Source organism: Dama dama, chromosome 4 (genome assembly GCF_033118175.1).
Source record: "Dama dama isolate Ldn47 chromosome 4, ASM3311817v1, whole genome shotgun sequence".
NCBI lineage: Eukaryota > Metazoa > Chordata > Mammalia > Artiodactyla > Cervidae > Dama > Dama dama.
The window spans coordinates 66,052,723-66,075,093 of NC_083684.1; the positions used below are offsets into that span (position 1 = coordinate 66,052,723).

Genomic DNA, 22,371 nt, shown 5'->3' on the forward strand with positions numbered 1-22,371 from the left:
AGAAAGCCCTTGCCGACACAGTTCCATGACTTCTCTTCAATATGGACTCTTATTGCATATACTTCAATTCAAGGTGAAACTCTTTCCACTCCAATTGCGTCTATAAGGCATTGCTCTAGTATCGTCCCCAAGCTGTGCTATTTCACAAAACTCCTTCCTACAAACATATTTGTGTGGCTTGTCTCCAGGATATATATTCCTACATACCTAGAGAGTGAGTAGTAATTGTAAAAACTGCCATAGTCATTGCATTTCTAAGTATAAAGTATTTGATGAATCCTAAGTTTAAGGCAGCACCTAAAAGTCTTGCCACATTGCATACACTTGTAAGGATCTCCCACGTATGGATCATCTGATGACTGGTGAGATATGAGCCCTAAGTAAAGGTTTTACACACTCTATCACTTTTGTAAGCTGTTCCTTCAGAATGACTTCTTTACTGAATCTTAAAATTCAGCCTGTTGTCTGAAAGCCTTGACACACTCATTACATCAACATAGCTTCTGGGTATTATAGTATCAATTTTTTCATGAAGCCTAAATGGAAACACCTGACAAAAGCCTCACCACAACGATTACATTTGTAAGGTCTCTTGCATATGGATCACCTGATGTCTTTTTAGAACTGAATGCTACCTGATGCATGTGCCACACTCATTCCATTTGCTTTCTCTCCATTATGAATTCCCTGATGATATGACTAATGAGACTTGGACTGAAGCACTGGTCACATATATTACATTTACATCCTTTCTCTCATATACAGGTTACCTTATGGTCCCCTTAAGATTTACTGCACTCTAAATGTATGGCTTCTTCTCAGTATGATTTTCTTTCACGATCTGTAAGGTTTGAATGCCTTCTAAAACATTTGCCAGAATCACTAAAGCACTGGCCACTCTCAGGCAGGAGAGCAAGTTTGAACTGAGTCACACCACTATGCTTGTAACACACGCATACACCATTCAGAGGGCTCATCCAGAGGTCGAAACTTCCCTCCTCTCACAACTCTCCTAGATCTCCGACAGCCTCCTCTCCACTTTCCACATTTTGTCACCACTCTTCTGTGCTCTGTTAAGCAACACTGCTAAACAGCAGAGACCACTGGGCCTGGGCAACACACAGAAACACACAAGCTGCAAATGCAAGGGCACTGGGCACTCAGTATGGAGACCAAGAAACTGGCCCTCCTGGGAAAACATACCAGGAACTGGGGATATCACAAAGTTTTAACGGTCCTTGAGATTTGGCTTGATTGAGCTCATTGAAGAAGTCACAGAGAAAGGCCCCAATCTCACTGCCACCTGTTGTCCCCGACTGAGCTAACTGGAAGATACACCAGCCCTTTAAGGAAGGGGGGCCTCCTTCATAGACCCTTGGATTTCAAAGCTTCTGGCCACTCTAACCTGAGTAAAATCAGTATCCCCCACTCTGAGTAGATAAACTGCTGAAAGCAAAGCCTTTTACGACTACAGCCTTCATTATGAAATCTCCCATTAACTGGATTACCAATCCTCACAGGCTTCCATTCTTATTATCTTACTATCCAATCAGCCCACATGTTGCACATCTAGACCTGAGCCTATTAATAACCCTGTCTGTACATCCCACACAGCTCTGTACAGCACTCGTGTCACTGGCTTCACAATTCTAGGACAACCTCCCTTCTCCAATTAATTTTAATTAATGAAGACAACCCACTCCTACTCAACTCTATCAAAGGTCTTTTAGCTAGAAGCATTTTCAACCAATTTTTTTATCTCTGAGAATATTCTACCACTAACATTCCCACAAATGACCAGGGCTCATTACTTGAACCTAACTGCTCCTTGTCCACCTGCCCCACATAATCATCTTAGGTTTAGTGTAGCACTGACAGTCAACCTTAGTACACAAAATCTAAAACTATCTCTCAAATGTCTTCAGATTCTCTGCTCTCTTAAGATATTTTCCCACTATTATACACCACTTTCCACTGCACTTGTCAGCAATCCATAATTCAGCATTATCCACACTGGGTCTCATTGACTGGAAAACTACCAACCAAAACTCACTTCTTTAATTCAAATAAAACACTAGTATCAGGCCAAAGAGGCTTCCCACATGGCTCAGTGGTAAAGAATCCTGCTGCCAATGGAGATGCAAGAGATGGGGATTTTATCCCTGAGGCAGAAGATCCCCAGGATCAGGAAATGGCAACACACTCCAGTATTCTTGTCTGGGAAATCCCATGGACAGAGGAACCTGGCGGGCTACACTCCATGGGGTCTCAAAGAGTTGGAAATGTCTGAGCATAGAGACCATTTTATATTTTTCTTTGATTCTAGAGCTCATACCAATAACCAGCATCACTGAAATTTATCTCCTAAAATGGAGAGTCTCTGTAGTCAATTTATTACCCTGGTCATATAAACCAGGAAAGGACAGTAAAACGCCTCCCTAACACTCGAGAGGAGAAGGAAATGGCAACCCACTCCAGTGTTCTTGCCTGGGGAATCCCAGGCACGGGGGAGCATGGTGGGCTGCCGTCTACGGGGTCACACAGGGTCGGACACGACTGAAGTGACTTAGCAGCAGGAGCAACACTCGAGGAAGAATTCCAGCTCCACCACCAGTTGCAAAGATGAAATTCTAAGCTACTTCCTGAACAAGTGTTTTGCTATATTTACAAAATTATTAAGTGCCATGTCTCAATTATAATGACTTTCCCCCCCTACAAATTACTATATATTTCGTGCAAGATATATGTTACCTCAGGATTTTACTCTGTAAGGAAATTAGACCACGGGCCTCTCAAGGTAACAACTGAATTCACTTGGGGAGGAACAGCTGGGGGATTAGGAAGGTCCAAAGTGACCCTAGAACACACATATGGAGTAGAGGGGATCCTATGCACGGAGCTTAAAAAGACTAAAAAGCAAAACGCAGTACCTCACTATTCCCGGGGCGACCGCACCTACCAAGTCTCGGCCTCAGGAATTAATGTAAACTCACGTCCTTCGAGGGGACACACCAGAGATTCCTAAGCGGTAGGTTCCAGGAGAAAGGGACAACGAGGGTCGGAGGAGCCTTGGACACCCGCCTGCGTCTGTACGTGTGGGGTCGAGAGGGGTCGAGCGGGGCCGAGCCGAGCGGGGCCGAGCGGGGTCGAGCGGGGCCGAGCCGAGCGGGGCCGAGCGGGGCCGAGCGGGGGCCGAGCGGGGCTGAGAGGGGCCGAGCGGGGGCCGAGCGGGGGCCGAGCGGGGGCCGAGCGGGGCCGAGCGGGGCCGAGCGGGGCCGAGCGGGGCCGAGCGGGGCCGAGCGGGGCCGAGCGGGGCCGAGCGGGGCCGAGCGTACACCGACCAGCCTGTTCCTCCCTTTGGTTCCAGAGGTATCTTGTCAGGGTTAAGGAGTACTTGAGGGTCTCTCACGTCTTATGTTGCACCATTGATTGCTCATTACTTAAACTAACTGTAACAGTTTTAATAAAACCTTAAAATTCTGTGGGATAATCACAACGGAAAGAAAGGGTTTGGCTTAACATTTGGAGTACTGCATGTCCGACGACAGAGGATAAGATGGTTGGATGGCATCACCGACACAATGAGTTTGAGTAAATTCTGGGAGTTGATGGACAGGGAGGCCTGGCGTGCTGCAGTCCATGGGGTCACAAAGAATCGGACATGACTGAGCAACTGAACCAAACTGTACTTGGAATTCTGTTGATGAAGCTGAAGTGATTCAGAGCCCTGGGAACTGAAATCTGGTGTGGTGGCCAGGTTGGGGTTGATGTGGGGTGCTGCTGGGGTGGGGCTGGATGTGGGGTGCTAGCTGCACCCAGGAATATTCCTGCAATTAGAATTAATCTAAGCAGTTTAAGTAAACAAGAACTGGCTTTCTGTAGGGATGACAAGCTAGAATTTGAAACACACAACTCTTAGAAAGGGCTACTTCATACTAACACTTCTAAGGAGAAAAATGTCCCGACATTACACTTCTTCAAGTACCAAGCTTATTAGTCACTGCAGTGGCCCAGCGAAAGTGCACCCTGAGGGGAATGCAGGATTGAGAAAAGCAGGCACCATACTGTGCTTTGGACATTCTAGCCTTGGGATTTCAGGAAGGGTTTCTTGGGACCATCCACCTCTTCAGCAAGGCCAGATAAATTGGGGGAGTCTCTCCTGGTTTTCAGATCTCCCAGTTATTGGTTGATGACCCCAATTTTGTTTGGCAGTGTATTAACATACACTGAGTTAAAAAGACAGTCCATGGGGTCACAAAGAATCGGACATAACCGAGCGACTGAACCAAACTGTACTTGGAGTCCTCCTATTAAGACACCAAGTAGAATTTCCCTGGTTGTCCAGTGGTAAATAATCTACCTGCCAACGCATAGGACCTGGGTTTGATCCCTGGTCTGTGAGGATACCACGTGCCTCAGAGCAACTAAGCCCGTGCAACACAAGTACTGAGCCTGTGCTCTGCAACAGCAGCAGCCCCAGCAATGAGAAGCCTGCACACAAGTAACTAGAAAGTCACTTCTTGCTGCAGCTAGAGAAAGCACACAGGCAGGGAAAAAAAAAAAGAGGCTAAGCACAGCCAAACAAACAAAAAGACATTGAGTCCTCTGGACTGAGCAAAAGGAGCATCAAAATGCCAGTCTCCAACCATACCCCAGCCAAGTTTCTGTGGAGAATTCACAGCCCGATTGCTGCAAAAAGAGAAAGAAGCCAGCACAATGACGACTTAGCAGAGACAAAAATAAATTTTAAACATTATTAAAGAGAGAAAAAAACTTTTAATGAGAAATGTATTCTTCTTTATAAAAGTTTCTGTTCCATGCTTATGACGACAAAACTTCAAATACTTATATAAACAGAACTTGTTTACATCATAATAACTACTACTTAAGTCAATACTTCAATGTAATGGAATGACATTACTATATGATCACTAGATGGTAATTAGGCAATTTACTTCTTGTTGAAAAATTGTAATATATTTTCTCTCATTTTTTTGTTGTCTGCTTTGGAAAGATCTGTCAGTTGTGGACAACAAAGCACATTGTAAAATATAAAGTCTTTAAGAAGACACTAGAATTTATTTTCATCAAAATTATCAACGTGGCACTATTTATAAATATTTCTTTGTGTATTACCTGACAGAACTCAAGTCCTAAAGAAACTGTCTTTCTTTATATTTACAGAACACCTACTATGTTCCCTGTCATTGTCTACGTGCATTTTAACATTACAAAAGTCTCAAAATAACCAACTGACTCATGTATTTGTTAGTGTAAGGCAGGAAAGAAATGTAAATTAAACATTAAATCTCAGTCATAACAAGTGGATAGAAAAAGCAACGCTAAGGAAAACCTACTGAAAAAAACAAAACAAACAGGATGGCAGGATTTAACAGATTAGCACTGAAACATATATTACCTTATGTAAGAGGCAGAGGGAGTCTGATGTACGAGCTTGTGCTCTGGGACAATCTGGAGGGATACGGTGGTGAGAGAGGTGGGTTCAGGAGGGAGGGGACATTTGTACGTGTATGGCCTATTAGTGTTGATGTACAGCAAAAACCATCACAGTATTGTTAAAAAAAAAAAAAAATTAACTGATGGTGACTTAGGCCTGAACACACAATCAAAGCTTTCCCACACCTAACACATTTGTGTAGTTTTCCTCCAGGTTGAATTTTCTGAGGGTCAAGAACTTGATATATTTTACTGCATTCTCTACATGTTTAAGTTTTCACTGCAGTATGAATTCTCAGATGATCTGCAACATCATTTCTTGTGACTGAAGGGTTTGCCACATAAATAACATTTATGTGGTTTCTCTCCTGTGTGAACTGCCTAATGGGGAGTTCACGCTAAACATGCACTAGAAACTCTGCCACATTCATTTCACTGGTATGTTTTCTATACAGCATGAATTCTCTGAATTATAAGCCCTGAACAGACTAAATGCTTTGTCACTCACATTTGCACTAAAATGTTTCTCACAACTGTCACATTTCTAATGTTTCTCTCTAGTGTGAGTTCTCTGATGGTTTCTAAGTTCGTCATTTCAAGTAAAGCACTGGCCATATACATTATATTTATATGGTTTCTCTCCTATTTGAACTGCCTGGTGATGAGTTATGGATGACTGATCCTAAATGGTTTGTCACAATTTTTATACTTCTAAAGTTAAGTATGAATTCTCTGATGAACTGCAAGGAGTGCATTCACACTGAAAGCCCTGCCACATACACCTCATTTATATGGTTACTCTCCAGTATGAACTCTCTGATGAATACCAAGGTTTCAAGTACAAACAAATGCCTTCCCACATACAACACATTTATATGGTTTCTCTCCAGTATTAACTCTCTGGTGAACACCAAGGCTTGAACTTACACTGAAGGCCTTGGCACATATACCACAATACATGGTTTCTCTTCAGTATGAACTCTCCGATGAACAGCAAGGTTTCCAGTACGACTAAACGCCTCGCCACACACATCACATTTATACGGTTTCTCACCAGTATGAATTCTCTGATGAACAGCAAGGTTTCCAGTACGGCTAAACGCCTTGCCACACACATCACATTTATATGGTTTCTCTCCAGTATGAACTCTTCGATGAACAGCAACGTTTGAAATTACTCTGAAAGCCTTGCCACATATATCACATTTATATGGCTTCTCTCCAGTATGAATTCTCTGATGAACTGCAAGGTTTGAAGTTTGACTAAAGGTCTTCCCACATACATCACACTTATTTGGTTTCTCTCCAGTATGAATTCTCCGATGAACAGTCAGGTTTGCAGTATGATTAAATGCCTTGTTACATATATTGCATTTGTATGGCTTCTCTCCAGTATGAACTCTCTGATGAAGTGTAAGTCTTGTAGTATGATTAAAGGCCTTGCCACATACATCACATTTATATGGTTTCTCTCCAGTATGAATTCTCTGATGAACTGCAAGGCCTGTAGATTGACTAAAGGCCTTGCCACATATATCACATTTATATGGTTTCTCTCCTGTATGAACTCTCTGATGAACAGTAAGGCTTGAAGTTCCACTGAACGCCTTGCCACATATACCACAATTATATGGTTTCTCTCCAGTATGAACTCTCTGATGAACAGCAAGGTGTCCACTACGACTAAACGCCTTGCCACAGACATCACATTTGTATGGTTTCTCTCCAGTGTGAATTCGCCGATGAACTGCAAGGCCTGAATTTGCAGCAAAGGCCTTGCCACATACATGGCATTTATATGGTTTCTCTCCAGTATGAATTCTCCGATGAACTGCAAGGCTTGAAGTTTCACCAAAGCCTTTGCCACATACATCACACTTATATGGTTTCTCCCCTGTATGAGTTCTCTGATGAATTTCAAGTTGTGAGTTTTGAATAAAGCATAGGCCACATACATCACATGTATATGGTTTCTCTCCAGTATGAATTCTCCGATGAACTGCAAGGTTTGCAGTTTGACTAAAGCCTCTGCCACATATATCACATTTATATGGTTTCTCTCCCGTATGGAATCTTTGATGAACTGCAAGCTTTGCAGCTTCATTAAAGGCCTTGCCACATACATCACATTTATATGGTTTCTCTCCAGTATGAAGTCTCTGATGAACAGTAAGATTTGCAGTATGCCTAAATGCCTTGTCACATACATTGCATTTGTATGGCTTCTCTCCAGTATGAATTCTCTGATGAACTGCAAGGTTTGAGGTTTGAATAAAGGCCTTGCCACATACATCACATTTATATGGTTTCTCTCCAGTATGAAGTCGCTGATGAACAGTAAGATTTGCAGTATGACTAAATGCCTTGTCACATACATTGCATTTGTATGGCTTCTCTCCAGTATGAATTCTCTGATGAACTGCAAGGTTTGAAGTTTGACTAAAGGCCTTGCCACATAAATCACATTTATATGGTTTCTTTCTCATATGATATCTCCAATGAATTGCAAGTTTTGTAGTTTCATTAAAAGCCTTGCCACACACATTGCATTTATATGGTTTTCTTCCTGTATGGATTATTTGGTGTCTAGTGAGTTCTGAATCCTCAAGAAAGGTTATGTCACACTCAGTACATTTGTAAGGTCTTTTCTTTTGTGTTTCATCGTCTGGTAACAGTTCTGAAAGATGCATGACAGCATTCTCAGGTTTATGAGAAAACCCTTCACACACATTACGAGTTCTCTGAGGTGATAAACCTGAGGCGCTGACATTGGTCACAACTTGACTACATTCAACAATTATCCCTTCAGGTTGTACAATCTGCAATTCATCCTGAAAGCTTGCTCTGTGCCTTTCAAAAGGTCTATTTCCTGCATCACTTCTACTAGGATGATCTCTTCCATCAGTGAGGTTTTTGTAATGGGATGTAGACATTCCTTTGTCATTTCTTTCATCATCTGTCCACAGACAATCAAAATAATGTATATTTTCCTGGATCTTCCTGAGGTGAAAATCTTTGATGTCAAGGCTTTCAGCTCTTTCAAACATCACTCTTTGAAAAATTTCCCCTTTACCACTGCTTGCTTTTTCCTGTAATTTCTTGATCATATGCATATGAGACATATCTACAAGACATAAAGAACCACAGGTATTCTATTAGTTACAATTCATAAATAATTTCTTGTTGAACACTTGATATTATACCAAAAGTCATATCCATCCTGAACAGAATTACGAATCTTCGCAATGATAATCTTAAAACTATAGAACACTAAAGGAATAGAACTCTTTAAAAAAGAGTGATCATATGTAATTCAAATTAATTTTAGGGTAGTGTAGGTTCAAACACAATCAGAAAACATTCATTTTATGCAAACTCATGTCAGTTTGCAAAGAAAACATATTTTCCCACCATGACCTCAAAGCTCATCCTACTTTGTACTAAGCGCACTGCTCTCTCATAATTGAGGAGAAACTAATGGTATACTGTACACACTTTATGCATACTTATACATGTTTAAATGGTGAAGAACATACAGGACTAGAGAGGTGACTCAGTGGTAAAGGAACTGCCTGCCAATGCAGAAGACGCGGCACAGGGGGATACAATCCCTGGGTCGGAAAGATCCCCTGGAGCAGGAAATCACAACCCAGTGCACTATTCTTGCCTGAAAAAAATTCCATGGATAGGAAAGCTTGGAGGGCTACAGTCCATGAGATCACAAACAGTCAGACAGGACTGAGCAACTGAGCAAACAAGCATCCATCAGGCAATACATTGGAATGGTAAACAATGCCAAAGAAGCATTCTAATGAATAATGTAAAAAATAAATGGCAGTCAGAAACTGTTCAACAAATATTGCATTGAGAAAATAGAGAATTCTGTAAACAATATATATATATCCACACATTGCAACAAGAGAATCCACTAGAATGAGAAGTTCATGCACTGTAAGTAGAGTGTAGCTCTTGCTTGCTGCAAGCAGAGAAAAGCCCCTGAAGCAACAAAGACCTGGTGCAGATAAAAACAAATAAATTGTAAATAAATTTTTAATGTACTGTTATGAAGATAAAGGAATATGATTGGAAAACTTTGTGAACTAGAGTCAGAGACAACTCTCTTGGGAACGAAATGTAAAGTAACAACATATACGATGTACTGTAGACAAAAGAGATATGTCACAATAAGAATGACAGGAAGTAAATATATCTTTGAAGCAAAAGTAACTCTTGAGGCAAACTCCCTGTGGTCCAGTAGTTAGGACCATGTGCTTCCACTGTAGGGGGCACAGAATCCTTCCATGAATGGGGAACTAAGAACCAGACTGCCATGTGGCACAGCAAAAAAAAAAAAAAAGTAACTTCTGATTATTTCTATAAAACACGCAACAGTCTATGCCACCTAACAGCACGAATTACCACAGGAGGGGAACAAGGGGAAATAAATCCCTCTGAAACACCTCATCACATGCTACCCAAAGTCAAGCAACAAAAATGACAGGAGTCAAAGGACAGATTGTTGCAGAACATACAAAGACTTTTTGGGACCTCTTTTCTTGGAGTCCACTTTCCATGAAACCTCTCTCTTTTTTTAAAAACATCACTTTGTTCATTTAGAAACAGCCATCTGTAAGTCAGAAGTACTTTCCATTTTACTTAATAAAATGTAATTTTGAGGAAGGAGTTGGATGAGCTGCAGGTTGGACTTCTACAATCAGCTACCCTCCTCTTTGCATGCCCTGAGATAAGAGATAGGTGGGCTCAGGTTGAGGAATTTACAGCCAACAGGGTAACAGCCAGTTTGTCTCTTAATTCAAGGGACTGATCATGGCAAGGACAAAGAAAGGAAAAAACCCTGTCTGATCAAGGAGACAGTACACAAGTGCAGAAAGGCTCCTTGGAGTTAAAAGTCAGAGGAGCATTCCAGGCCATAATGAGGTTTGCTCCTCTGAGAAGCCTTTACTTCAAGATCCACGGTGTGCCTGTGCAGCCAAGGAGAGGGTCCTGAGACAAACTAACCAGGGGGGACAAAGCAAGGTGCTTGGCCCACATTTCTCATACCTTTCTTACTAAAAACACACGTCTTACTTTCCTTAAGCAACCATGAGGTGTCCATTATACTAGCATTTTGTATACTGATGAACATAAATACCAGTGACAATCTCTAAGAATATTTGCTTTCTTATAGAGAACATCCCAGGGTGGCACTAAACGTATTCTAAGAGTCCAAAATCTCTTTAGTGTGTCTGTAGGAGGAAATGAGTTTTCAGTAATGTGTGATTCAGAATCTTATTTTCTTTGGAAATGACCTAGATATTCAACGAACTTTCATCACGTAGTTTATCACAACCCTAGAAATTCAGGTTATTCAGATCTGACTATTTTACAAAGACAATTCTGAAGTATAATCATTCCTAACAGAGTTTATCTGACAGCTCCAACTGCATTTGCATTCTTTCCTTAAAAGTTTCTTCACTCAAGTTAGTTTAACTGTTGACAAACTTACTTAACATTAAACCTAGGTACAATAAAAGTATTAGACAATGTTGAAGACTCAAGATGTCTTAATTAGATTAGCAAACAAACATTAATACTAGATATTTAATACTGAATATTGTCCAGTTCAGGTGAACCTGAAATTCATTTAGGTTAATTTTTCTTGCAATTGTTTGATTTGTAAGTGCTTACTCTTTTTTTTTTTTTTTTTACAAACAATTGAATTAGAGTTCATTTACAAATTAGCCTCAGCAATATTATCCAAAAACAAAGACACACACTGAGACAAACATAAGTGCAGATCAACACACATGAGAGCTCTCATGCTTTCCTGCTTGAGATTTAAAATGTCTCTTTCACCCTTTTCTTCCCACCTCCCGCCGTGTGGTTTAAAATTCTAATTTGCCGAAGTCAAATCTCTGGAAAAATGGGTTACGTATTTCAAGGACATGGCAAAGGTTGCATACTATGCAAGTCACTTCAGTCCTGTCCAGCTCCCTGCAACACCATGGACTCTAGCCCACCAGGCTCCTCTGTCCATGATGGGACTCTCCAGGCAAGAATACTGGAGTGGGTTGTCATTCACTTCTCCAGGGTATCTTCCCTACTCAGGGAACAAATCCACATCTCCTGTGTCTCCCCCAGGGGCTGGGAGGTTCTTTACCACTACAGTCATCTGGAAAGCCCTGGCAAAGGTTAACTTGAAGCTTTTTATTTGGCAGGTCTTTTTAACAAGCTTGCTGTTTTTAATTCCACATGTAAAAAGAACCGATTTTGCACTTTCAAAGAAAAAACAAATTCATCTTAACCAGTTTTCTCCAGAGTCTAAACAATATCATGGCCATCCTGTATCAAACAAGTTATCTTTCCTTTCTATAGTCATACCTTTATGGCTAAAATACAAATCGAACACTGCTCAAATTGACTGTGATAACAGGGCCAGAAGGACTGATAAAAATCTTTGACATCCCTCGAGGGAGATGGGGGTCTTTGGTCAGAAGAATCTAAAGGGGTAAAGAAATTTGCTACAGTAGGGAAACCTGGGCTCCCTGCCCCTCTGAGAAACAGGGGCCGTTAGAAGGGGACTAGCTTATGGAGAGGGAGAAGGAGGGGTTGGGAGGGGTGAAAGGCCACAACAGGACAGAGAATGGAGAGAGAAAGGGCAATGGGGGACACTATTGGAGCTGTGGGCCGGCTAAAGAGAGTCGACTTAAAAAGTGAAGATTTGATCAGCCAAAATATAATGTGACATTGTAATGTGGATAATCATCCTCACAAATCACGTAATTCTTTTTCCAGATGGAACATCTCTTTCGACAGTTTTAAGTTACCTTTATTTACCTCACGGTAGGCAGAGAGGAGGATCCAGGAGCCAACTTGGATGGTGCTAAGCCTGGGGCTTGGTTGGCAAGGGCCCCTGCAAAGGCTGAACAATCTCAAGATTTGTGCCCTATCTTATCTATGCTGCTGCAAGCCTTGCACTCACAGGAGACAGTCAGGACATTCACACTCAAGGCAGTTTCCAGGCAGGTTAGAAGCAAGGTCAGAGGAATGCACTGCTTTGTCTTGAAACCTAAACAAGACTATTTAGTTAATTTCCTTAACACCCTGGTGGCTCCATGGTAAGAATCTGCTTAGTACTGCGGGAGACACGGCTTCGATTCTTGTTCTGGGAAGACCTCACATGTCACGGAGAATAAGTTGATGAACTACAGATAGTGAGCTTGTATGGCAAAACTGCTCACACCCGTGTGCCCAGGGCCCGTGCTTCACAACTAAAGAAACCACCACAATGTGAAACTGTGCTCCCCGCAACTACAGAGTAGCCCTCACTCGTCTCCAGCAGACAGAAGTCCGCACAGCACAAAAGACCCAGGACAGGCCAAAAACAAAGACCTCGCCTTCATCTCTGTGGGCGCTACAGCTCCACTGGAGGGTGCTGTACATTTCGCAAGTTGAAGAACAGAGCCGTCAGTTAGGGAGAAGAAAAACCTCCTGTGAGATTCACAAACATTAAACATCTGTTTTCTCACAGAACTCTCCCCCTTGGAGAGTTTCCCAAACCCCATGAATGGTGCGGCTTCCTCTCTGTCCTTGTGACAGTTGACCTGTGATCACACTGTTGATACTTTCCCACTCATCTGGATTTTCGCTATTAGCACCTCATTGTCCACAATCCAGGGGTCTTCCTCCTTGTGCCACAAGAGTGGAGATAACGTTCAGATCAGAAACAGAACTTCCTACTCACAAGTAATGCCACATACTATGGCTTCTTCCAGAGTACAACCTCTCCTTTTTTTAATAAATGTATCTGTTATTGTTAATACATTGGTGAATTCATTTCTGTTGCCTTGGGGGAGTGTTTGTTGCTGCTTGGTCGTCTCTCCAAGTTCAGCAAGTAGGGGCTATGTTCCAGTTGCAGTGCTTGTGCTCCTCACTTGCTGTGGCTTCTCCTGGGTGCACAGGCTTCAGTGGTTGTCCTACGTGGGCTCAGTAGTTGCAGCTTCCAGGCTCTAGAGTGCTGGCTCGTAGTTGAGGCACACAGGGGTAGCTGCTCTGTGACATGTGGGATCTTCTCAGACCAATGATCGTACCCCGGTCTCCTGCATTGGCAGGTGTAGAATCCAGCTCTTTTGTCAGCCAAGGAGTGAGGACATTATAAACCAACAGAAAAATACTTCTCAAAAGAATTTACTATCTGCCACCTTCTGAATGCACAGGGAACCATATAATATACAGTATAATATGCAGCAAGTATCTAGTTCCTATCTAAGAACTACTGAACCAAGAACACAGGGCTAGAAAACAGGCAACTGGATATTTCAAAGTTTGAAATCACCTTTATAAATGCTCAAGTTCTGAAAAAACTCCTTGTGTATCACACATTGGAGGTCACCAGAAGGAAAGACAAGTTTAAACTCCTGATGCCAATCACGAAGCTTTACATGTGTGAGTCAACAATGTTTTGAGCTTAGTCAAGAAAAACAGGGGATCTCAAAAGGTACAGAGGGAACATGGAGAGGTACCCCAGGGCAGATCCCCACTTCAGGGGGAAGTGATCCTCACCTACAGACAGCAGGTTCCTGAGAGTCTCCACCATCACATCCTTGTACAAGGTCCTCTGGGCAGGGTCCAGGCATTCCCATTCCTCGGGAGTGAAATCTATGAACACATCCTTGAAGGTCAACTGAAATGAAATGAAAACACATTTCACCAACAGGCCCTGAGGAGGATTCTAGATTTCACACAAAATGAGAAGAGGTGAGAGGCGTAAAGCTCAATTCAGTTGAAGTAATATTCTGATAGATTCATTACAAGCTGCTTCAAGCAAACTGTTGATCTCTAATCTAATTTATAATTTCCTCTTTTTTCCTAAGATTATGATCTCCTGCAATCAACATGAATTTGTCACATATGTGGACAATACATGAAAAATATACAAATTAAAACCAACACTGGGTTGTGTATGCAGAAGTGTTCCATTCAACACACGGAGTGACATAGTGTCACTATCTAGATGAGCTACAGCAAGACTGGTGTCTTCAGAGACGATAAAGTCCACAGTGACTTTAAAAGAACACACATTTGTGATGATGAAGACATCATCACACTGATGACAGGTGTTTCGGCATGTCCTACTCACTAAGCATTACTCTCAAGACGTCATACGGATGAACTTGTCCCCAACATAACAGCACGTTAGAGAAAGATTCGAGTCCACCTTACTGGGGAGTACATTTTGTCACTCTTAAGAAATCCTTCATATCAAATAGTAAAGAAATGAGGCAACAGCACCTGAGCTGAGGTGGTTGGGAGTGACAACTGAACCTAAAGAATCAACCAGTTAACTACCAGAGAAGGAAAGAGCATCCACAGAGAGTTCCCTGAGAATACCTGAAACAAGTTCAAGGAAGCTGAAATACAACAGAACAGCATAAATGGTCACATTACAGGGTCATACCTTCTCCCATCGCAACCCACACAATGTCACTAATCCTACTACAATTTACATCATTCATGTGATGATGCAGAAAAAACTTAACGCCATGAAATACACTTAAGATAACAACTGAAACTGCTAGAAAGCATACACCATTATTTATGAGATGATGTTTCTATAATAAAACCCCGGAGTTACATATCTATGCATTCATGTGTAAACACACAACTGCTTGGAACAAGAGGAGTTGTCTCTATTTTTTTTCTTTCATTCTATCAAAATTCATTCAGCGTCAGCTGTGCGCCTCAAACTTGAAATACAGCAATGAACATGATGTAGCTTACACTCTAGTAGCCAGACAGCCAATGTCATCCACAATTTTAATGTACTATTGAAACAAGTACTCTGACAGAGGCCCGGTGCTAAGACAAGATTAAACAGAAAGTCTTAACCTACACTGAGAAATCAGACAAAGTCTCTGTGAGGAAGAAACACTTAGGACTGGCCAGGTAGGAAATGGAAGAGTGCTGCAAGCAGAGGGAAGAGCCTGAGTGCCAGCTCTGAGGCAGGAAGATATTTAGTGAACAGAAAGTCAGCCAGTCTGACTGGGACACAGGGAATGTAGATGGGGTAATGCCAGGTAGAGGCTAATTTATGCAAGATCTATGGATTGAGGACTTTATTCCAAAAGCTACTGGAAGTCAATGAAGAATCTGCAAGAAGAAAGTTAGACGCTTAGATTTGTTTTTCAGAGCTCAATCTGCTGTGTGTGGAAATTGTGTTTACCTGCTTACTCATGCTAGACTCTTTGCAACCCTGCTGATGGCAGCCTACCAGCTCCTCTATCCATGGAATTCTCCAGACAAGAATACTGGAGTGGGTTCCCATTCTCTTCTTTCATTTTACTTCTTCATTCAGTACCTTTGTCAACCTTATTTCTTTTTCAAAGGTTATTTATTTTGCTTATGTTGAGTCTTTCTTGCTGTGAGTGGGCTTTCTCTAGTTGCAGCTGCAGGACACAGGCATTGCAGTGGCTTATCTTGTTTTGGAGCACAGGCTCTAGAGAGTGCAGGCTTCTGTAGTTATGGCTCCGGGCTCTAGAGCACAGGCTCAGTAGCTGTGGCCCATGGGCTTAATTGCTCTGAGGCATCTTCCCGGATCTGGGATGGAACCCGTGCACCCTACATTGGCAAGCACATTCTGAGCCACTGTACCAAAAGGGAAGTCCTCAGCATTATCTAATTCTAGTTGAAAAAAAACCAAAAAGTAATACAAGCAGAAAATAACATACAGAAGGTTTCTTCCAGTCTTTATAAAATACCTGTATTTAAAAATATGTGGCCCTCCCGATGGGTAAGTGGTGAAGAATCCACTGGGCAATGCAAGAGATGTGGATTGCTGCCTGGCCTGAGATCCCACATACTGAGGGGCAACTAAGTCCGTGAGTCTCAATTCCTGAGCCAGAGCTCTAGAGCCCAGGAGGTGAAACTACTGAAGCCAGCATGCTCGAGACCCCGTGCTGCAAGACAAGAGAAGCCACTGCAATGAGAAGCGTTGTGCACCGCAACCAGAGAGTGGCCACCACTGGCCAGAACCAGGGAAAAGACACTGAAGCAATGAAGATACAGTACAGGAAATAAATATATTTTAAAAATCATAATGTGATTTTTATCCTTAATTTTAGGTATGTACTTATTGAGAAAATCCAAAATTTATTATTTTATTCTATTAAGAAAATACTGAATCAAGATTAGTAAAGTTGGAAAATTCCCTCATGGTCCAGTGGTTAAAGATCCCTCACTTCCACTGCAGGGTTTCAGGTTTGATCTCTACCGAGCAAACTAAGACCCTGGAAGCTGCATCGTATGGTCAAAAAAGAAAGAAAAAAAAGTTAGTAAGCCTGACTTTACAGTTTAAATTAGATGGTGTAACGAAACACCCCCTAGCCCTGACATCTCTTTCTGAACGCTCCATTCCATTCTCAAACACTTAAGTTTTCAAGGAGGTGCTCATTTAGTTTTAAATGTACTATAAAAACTCAGAACTGATTTCCACTCATTGCCCTTCTCTGGCAGATTTTACCATGTACTGTACATGTTAATACCTGAGGTCCACGTACAGCTTCTTTACCCTGGTTGACAGAGAGCAGACAGCGCATCCAGGTGGGTCCTAAACAGCCCCTGCTGCCCAACAGCACCGAGACCCCGTCTCCAACCCGTGGGTGAGAAGCCCTGCCCAGGACGGTGCCCAGGGGAGCCTCCTCACAAGGGCCAGGTCACCGGGTCATGGGGAGACAGGATCTAAGTGGAGACGACAGGCCCTGAGGGAAGGCCCCTCCACAGTCAGACACGATTGGCGAGTCCAGAGAAGGGCATTTCAGGAAGGCAGTGTGAGAACCCACTGAGAATATGACCTTACCTGAGAAAGAGCCATGCCTGACTCCTGTTCTTTCCTCTTCTGCGCTTCTTCGTCCATGTGTCTTCACAGTTCTATCATGAAAGTTGAAAACATGCTGTTTAATGCTTAGGGTTCCTGAGCCCCAATCACACACACAGGGAAGCTCTCACCATGTGGAACAGACAGTCCTCAGTGCCCACTGTCTCAGGAGGGACTCAGGATGGTCAACTCCCGCACAGAGACCAACAAAGGACTTTTCCACACTTTCTCTCGGATCATACTCCCCTCCTGGTGAGGCCTCATGCACACAGCAGCAGGGGGCACCTCCACTGACCCCATGATCCCCTTCAGGTCACACAGCATGCCCTGGTCCAGTCCCACTCTGAGCAGAGCGCCCTCCCCTTCCCCAGGGCCTGATCTCAGTCTCAGAAGTGGAGGCTAAGAGCCCTGGTGCTCAATGCAGGATCCAGATCGCAATCATCTGCGACCTGTGCACATTCCTGGGGCGAGGCCCCACACAAGATGCTGAGGAGCGTGTCTGATGGGGGAGGGGTACAAAACATGCCCGGGCAAAATGCCTCACGATCTCATGTGAAGCCTGGGTTGAGCACGAGTGAAGGATTAAGGTCAGGCCACCTCCCACTTTCTTCTTTTCCAGCTTTACTGAGACTAACGAGAAGGGTTATGTGTACATATTCCATACACCATGTGATCACGTGACACGTGTACACTGTGAAATACTTATCACAATCCACAAACCAACACATCCATCACCTCCAAATTCCCATGTTCTGTGTGTGGTGACAATACTGACAATGTACTCTCCTGACAAATTCCCAGCATGCAGTAACAAAATAGGATTAATTACGTTCAGCGAGCTGCACACACTTCCCCAGGATGCATTCATTTTACAACTCAAACTCTGTACCTCTCAACCAACATCTCCCCAACCTCCCCACCTCCCAGCCCCAGATAACCACCATCCCACAGTCTGCTACTAGTGACTTTCACTTTTTTACATTCTACATATTAAGTGAGCACATACAATATCAGTCTTAGCCTGTCTGTCCTAATTCACTTAGCATAATATTCACTACATTCATCCAAGTTGTCCCAATTGGCAAAAATCTCCATCTTTATGGGAAGGGATAAGAAACCCTTTCTCAGCGATCAATGCAAAGAAACAGAGGAAAACGACAGAATGGGAAAGACTAGAGATCTCTTCAAGAAAATTAGAGATGCCAAGGGAACATTTCATGCAAAGATGGGCACAATAAAGGACAGAAATGGCAGGGACCTAACAGAAGCAGAAGATATTAAGAAGAGGTGGCAAGAATACACAAAAGAACTGTACAAAAAAGATCTTCATGACCCAGATAATCACCATGGTGTGATCACTCACCTAGAGCCAGACATCCTGGAATGTGAAGTCAAGTGGGCCTCAGGAAGCATCACTACCATCTAGTGGAAGCATCCACTAGAACAAAGCTAGTGGATGTGATGGAATTCCAGTTAAGCTATTTCAAATCGTGAAAGATGATGCTGTGGAAGTGCTGCACTCAATATGCAAATCTGGAAAACTCAGCACTGGCCAGACGGGAAAAAGTCAATTTTCATTCCAGTCTCAAAGAAAGGCAATGCCAAAGAATGCTCAAACTACAGCACAATTGCACTCAGCTCACAAGCTCGCAAAGCAATACTAAAAGTTCTCCAAGCCAGCCTTCAACAGTATGTGATCTGTGAACTTCCTGATGTTCAAGTTGGATTTAGAAAAGGCAGAGGAACCAGAGATCAAATTGCCAACATCCACTGGATCACTGAAAAAGCAAGAGAGTTCCACAAAAATATCTACTTCTGCTTTATTGACTATGCCAAAGCCTTTGACTGTGTGGATCACAACAAACTGTGGAAAAATCTTAAAGAGATGGGAATACCAGACCACCTGATCTGCCTCCTAAGAAATCTGTATGCCGGTCAAGAGGCAACAGTTAAAACTTGACATGGAATAACAGACCGGTTCCAAATTGGGATAGGAGTTCACCAAGGGTGCTGACTATCACCCTGCTTATTTAACTATATGCAGGGTACATCATGCGAAATGCTGGGCTGGATGAAGCACAAGCTGGAATCAAGATTGCCAGGAGAAATATCAATAACCTCAGAAATGCATATGACACCACCCTTATGGCAGAAAGTGAAGAACTAAAGAGCCTCTTGATGAAAGTGAGAGCGTGAAAAAGTTGGCTTAAAACTCAACATTCAGAAAACTAAGATCATGGCATCTGGTCCCATGACTTCATGGGAAATAGCTGGGGAAACAGTGGAAACAGTGACAGACTTTATTTTGGGGGGCTCCAAGTTCACTGCAGATGATGACTGCAGCAATGAAATTAAAAGACACTTGCTCCTTGGAAGAAAAGCTGTATCTATGACCAACCTAGACAGCATATTAAAAAGCAGAGACATTACTTTACCAACAAAGGTCCGTCTAGTCAAAGCTATGGTTTTTCCAGTAGTCACATATGGATGTGAGAGTTGGAGTATAAAGAAAGCTGAGTGCCAAATAATTGATGCTTTTGAACTGTGGTGTTGGAGAAGACTCTTCAGAGTCCCTTGGACAGCAAGGAGATCCAACCAGTCAATACTAAAGGAAATCAGTCCTGACTATTCACTGGAAGTATTGATGCTGAAGCAGAAACTTCAATACTTTGGCCACACGATGCAAAGAACCGAGTCACTGGCAAAAACCCTGATGCTCGGAAAGACTGAAGGTGGGAGAAGGGAGAGGATGAGATGCTTGGATGGCATCACCAATGCGATGGACATGAGTTTGAGTAAGTTTCGGGAGTTGGTGATGGACAGGGAAGCCTGGCGTGCTGCAGTCCATGAGCTGGCAAAGAGTCAGACATGGCTAAGCAACTGAACTGAATATGTCATACACACAAATATGTGTGTATATTTGCCTGGCTTACCAATGAGGACTTCCCTGGGAGCTCAGAAGGTAATGAATCTGCCAGCAATGCAGAAGAGCCAGATTTGATCCCTTGGTTGGAAAGATCCCCTGGAGGAGGGAATGGCAACCCAGTCCAGTATTCTTGCCTAGAGAATTCCACGGACAGAGGAGCCTGGCAGAGTACAGTCCCTGGGGTCACAGAGAGTCTGACATGACTGAGTGACTAACACACTTACATGTTTTCAACCTGGATCCTGGGGTTTTTAAATAGAAATAGTTATGAAACCAGAGGGGAATTTCAAGAAAGGCTTTATTCGGACTCTTGCTGCAGTAAGGACAGACAGAAAAAGAAGTGTGTGCCCCTGCTCCTCCCAAAAAGGGGGGTGAGCTGATCCCTTTGGTTAAGGCTGGAAGGAAGCCGAGGTGATCTGCCCCGCCTCGGGCCCCCTGGTGGTGCTGTGAGCAGGGATCACATGAAGTGACCTGCTTTTGCTTCTGGAGCCTCAGAAATAACACTTGGTTTGTGGCCCTTTTACTTTTGTTCAGAATTGCTGTCCGCTCATGAATGTGGCTATAGTTTCTTTGTTCAATTACACTTTCTTTGTAGTCTGTTGCCTGAAAAGACGTTCGTCCAGGTGCAAGAACTGCAGTAAAAGGTCCCAGGACCCAGGCTGTCTCATACACACATCATGGTTTCATTATCCACTCAGCCAAGAATAGACACTCAGGTTGTTTCTACAACAGATGGCTGTTGTGAATCATACAGTATGGGTTACGGGCGCGCAGGTTACTCCTTCAAAATACTGATTTTTGCACAGGACTTCCCTGGTGGTCCAGTGGTTAAGAACCTGCCTAGCTCTGTGGGGGATGTGGGTTCAATCGCTGGTCAGGGAACCAAGATCCCACAGGCAGCGGAGCAACTAAGCCCGAGCACCACACTAGAAAGTTGGTGCACCGAAACCAAGGATCCTACAGGACACAGGCGAAGCCAAATACATAAACATTTTTTTAAATTTTGCTTTTCTTAGATATATAATTAGAAGTGAGATTGCGTGATCCTATGCATGTTCTATTTTTAATCTTTGGGTAACTCCATACTGTTTTCCATGTACCATTTACATTCCCATCAACCATTTTTAACCATTAACTGTATTGTGCATGTACATGGAAGACGCCCAAGATCTGTAAAGACGATGAGAGAACAGCAGAGGAATCCAATGCGTTGGCAGCAACAAATAGCAGCTGCATCATCTCCAGAATAAGCCTCTGTAATACAGGTTGCTGTGGAGCTGATAACCCTCAGATTCTAAGAACAATCCTTCACTGCATCATGCCATCAAAGCTGAGGCCCAACCATTACCCTCTGAGGCTGAAAGAAACTTCCAAACCTGCATCTGGGCCAACACACTCCCCAGAGACCCAGTAATAATCCACCCATCCTGCTATGCAATCCCCAGAAGGTTCCAAGCCTTAACAACTCCTGTGTTAATGATGGAATAATACACACGAAGACACCCAAACACCAGCCAGACTCAAGACATCTTATCAGTCACAGTGACCCCAGCAGTCCCAAACTGTCATCACCAAAATCTAATAATACAAGACAGATGTGTATGCTGATGCACACACCCCAATGCAACTTCAACATCTTCCAAGGAACACGTCAACTTCTCTTTTTCTACCTTCCATTTGAAATCTTCCTCATTAGCAACTCAAACTAACAGAAAAACTATAGGTAATCCACAAAGTGATCTCCGGAATTTTAACAACAGTTAACCTATGGGTCTGATTCTCGCCCTCCCTAAAGACCCCAGAGAATCCACTGTGTGGAGGGCATGCTGTGGGACACCTCCTGGATCCCGCCCCCCTTCTCTGCGACCATTGTGCCCATCCTCCTGCACCCAGACCTCCCCGTGGGCTCAGCTCAGGCCTTGCTTCTAACACACTGCAGGGTAACAGTCCTCTTCCCAATTCCACTTCCTTCCTTCCTTCAAAGGTGTGAACACGTGTTTCCCAACAAAACCCAGTCATGCAAACCTCAGTCACAGTATCTGTGTCCCAGAGAAACTGAGCTAAGACACTATGGCACGCCCACCATTCCACGCAGCCCACAATTGGCCATGAGCCC

At 43.1% G+C, this 22,371-nt stretch overlaps 1 protein-coding gene across 1 annotated transcript; it reads right to left on the reverse strand.

Moving 5' to 3' along the window:
• Positions 1 to 1,012: 1,012 nt before the first annotated feature.
• On the reverse strand, positions 1,013 to 17,368 carry LOC133055183 (zinc finger protein 271-like). The gene is given in 10 exon segments (XM_061140615.1): positions 1,013 to 1,109; positions 1,204 to 1,325; positions 2,994 to 3,202; positions 4,652 to 4,689; positions 5,420 to 5,472; positions 6,322 to 6,416; positions 6,419 to 7,334; positions 7,413 to 8,023; positions 14,020 to 14,188; positions 17,312 to 17,368. Coding segments are annotated over 10 exon segments (2,367 nt in total).
• Between the last annotated feature and the right edge of the window lie 5,003 nt (positions 17,369 to 22,371).